The sequence below is a fragment of the Zingiber officinale genome, chromosome 11A, assembly GCF_018446385.1.
Source record: "Zingiber officinale cultivar Zhangliang chromosome 11A, Zo_v1.1, whole genome shotgun sequence".
Classification (NCBI taxonomy): domain Eukaryota; kingdom Viridiplantae; phylum Streptophyta; class Magnoliopsida; order Zingiberales; family Zingiberaceae; genus Zingiber; species Zingiber officinale.
This window is the reverse complement of record NC_056006.1, coordinates 96,523,275-96,526,125: the sequence shown is the minus strand read 5'-3', so window position 1 is coordinate 96,526,125 and position 2,851 is coordinate 96,523,275. Positions and strand designations below refer to the sequence as shown.

At 44.1% G+C, this 2,851-nt stretch overlaps 1 protein-coding gene across 1 annotated transcript; it reads left to right on the top strand.

Moving 5' to 3' along the window:
* The first annotated feature begins 256 nt into the window (after positions 1-256).
* LOC122032037 (syntaxin-related protein KNOLLE-like) lies at positions 257-1,521 on the top strand. The gene has a single exon (XM_042591287.1). The coding sequence runs from the start codon at positions 338-340 to the stop codon at positions 1,277-1,279; it is 942 nt and encodes a 313-aa protein (XP_042447221.1). The 5' UTR covers positions 257-337; the 3' UTR covers positions 1,280-1,521.
* The last annotated feature ends 1,330 nt before the right edge of the window (positions 1,522-2,851 follow it).

Genomic DNA, 2,851 nt, shown 5'->3' with positions numbered 1-2,851 from the left:
CCGTCTTTTGGTAAATACAAAATCGTGATACGTTTTTTGGTAAATATATTAACCTTAGTACGTCTTTTGATAAATTGTCGAAAAATAAAACCAATAAAAGAGTATAAACGTAAATAAAACATTTTATTTAGGGTGGGGCCGGGAGGGGGAGTGTCAGGGGGTGCGAAAGTTTGCAACGGTTCGGCGAGATAACATTTCAAACGTATAGTCGTTGGGAAGGTCGCCTGTCTCATGACCGTTGCGCTTCTCCTTTAACTCTTCTCTCCGTTCCTCCCCTCTCTCATTGCATCAGAAACAAGAAGAGATTCAGTAGCAAAAGGCAGGGAGAGAAAGAAAGATGAACAACCTCATCACCAAATCCTTCTACAGCTATGCAGATCTCAAGAAGGAGGTCCTAAAGGACCTCGAATCGGGCGGCGAGGAGGTCGAAGTGGCCATCGAGATGGCGGCCGCCGGCGCGGACGGCCACCTACTCCAGTTCTTTGAGGAGGCGGAGCTTGTGAAGGAGGAGATGGGGTCCGTCCGCGATCTCCTTGCGCGTCTCCAGGCCGCCAACGAGGAGAGCAAGTCGAGTCACAAACCGGAGGCCCTCCGCCGCCTCCGCGACCGGATCAACGCCGACATCGTCCAGGTTCTCAAGACGGCCCGCGACATCCGCGGCCGCCTCGAGTCCATGGATCGCTCCAACGCCGCGAACCGGCGTCTGTCAGGCTGCCGGGAGGGCACGCCGGTTGACCGGACCCGAACCGCCGTCACCAACGGGCTTCGGAAGAAGCTCAAGGAGATGATGATGGAGTTCCAGGCGCTGCGGCAGAGGATGATGGCGGAGTACCGGGAGACCGTGGAGCGGCGCTACTTCACGCTGACGGGCGAGGCGGCGTCGGAGGAGGTGATCGAGAGGATTATTTCCGACGGGGACAGCGAGGGGATGATGAGGAAGGCGATGCTGGAGCAGGGGCGTGGGATCGTGGCGGCGGCGGTGCAGGAAATCCAGGACCGGCACGACGCCGCGAAGGAGGTGGAGCGGAGCCTGCTGGAGCTCCACCAGGTTTTCCTGGACATGGCGGTGATGGTGGAGACGCAGGGAGAGCAGATGGATGACATTGAGCATCACGTCGCCAGCGCCGCTCACTACGTGAAGGATGGCACCAAGGAGCTCAAGTCCGCCAAGGAGTACCAGAGGAGCAGCCGCAAGTGGCTTTGCATCGCCATTATCTTCCTTCTCATCCTCGTCTTGTTTGTTGTCATCCCCATCGCCACCAGTTTCAAACATTCTTAGTCAAAATCGACGACGATTGATAAGGGGGATTCTTAGTTGGAGTTCTGCTCAAGCTCCCTCTGTGACAGAGGACAATAAACGGTAGCTGGTAACTAGATTGCAGGCGAGGTGTTTGATGTTATCACCGTCTCTGTTCTTACTTCTCTGCTTAAGAACATTACATGATTGTAGATCTTTGTTCGAAATAACCATGATTATGTCATTACACCATCTATTACAATTTGCTAGTTGGAGATCTTGAATCTGTTTTTTTTTTTGTTAGTCAATTTGCTTCCTGATTTATTTTAAAATAATGGAATGGTCACTCTGATCTTATTTCAAAAGCTATCTCTATCCTGTCTAATGATGCATCATTCGTAAGGTGAGATTTGATCATTTGAGGTTGGGGTTTTCTCACGTGATCCTAGATTCATCAAATCAGGAATAGATTTCATTGATTGAATACTTTGTTTCATTTTGATATGGAACAGATACCCAGATGATGCCTACGGTCGCATTTGGCTAGCTGCGGTCTCCGACTCGTGGAAAGAGATCACCACCGATGGTATGAATATGATGATGCACTTTCTAGTTCCTTGTGCATGATAAGTCCTACCATGCTCCTGTTCCATGTTGCACATTGCTATGACTCTCTTTTGGCCGCTATCCTACTTAGTGAGGGGGGTATGCTTATTTTACATGGAAAAGATGGTTGTTTATGTGATCTCGATGCAGTTTGATGACATGATTAAGACATTTACTAAGTATTTAATTTAGTAAGTCCTATGGCATTCATACCGGTTTATAACTTTTGGACATAGTTTATGTAAGACCATCTATCCCAGTTAATTGGTAACATTTAGCATTAAACTAACACTTATTTCTATTTGAATGGATTTTGAAGTTGGAAATCAAAGTTTTGAGCATATATGTGACCTAAGTGATGAGTTTCTCAACAATCTCATATTTTTGGATAATTACATTATGTTTTGCCATTTATATTTGACTTTGCATGACAAAGTTACAAATTTAACTTACTAAATTTGTAGTTAGTTTCTTATTAGAGATATTTTTATCCTTTATTAAGTAAGATCTCACAATCTCATTGGGTACCGAAGTTAGAGATAAATTTAGAGCATTTTACCAGTAAACATCTAAACATAATTTCTTTTCTTTTCTGAGAATTAACTTCATGAGAATATAAACCCTTGTACTAAGTTAACCTCAATGTTCATGGGGAAGATAATATACAAATCCAAAATAATTCTAAGAAAAACTGTTGAACTAACAAACAAGTGAAAATATGAATGGCCATACTTTGTACCTTTTGTGATGCTCCATCCCAAGGCATTTCATGTGCTTTAAATTGCTTTAGTTTTTTGAAATTTATTTTCTGATTATTTTGTTAAACAAAGGCTATGTGATTCCCTAAAATTTATTTTCTAATTATTTTGTTGAACAATGGTTATATTGTTTTCTATAGTAATTCAACATTTGGTATTTGATCATGTGGAACTCCGTGGAGTCCATCAACGCCATCAAGGAACAATATAAGTTGAAGAAAAGTTGGTCGGATGACCCAGGTTAGTTCGA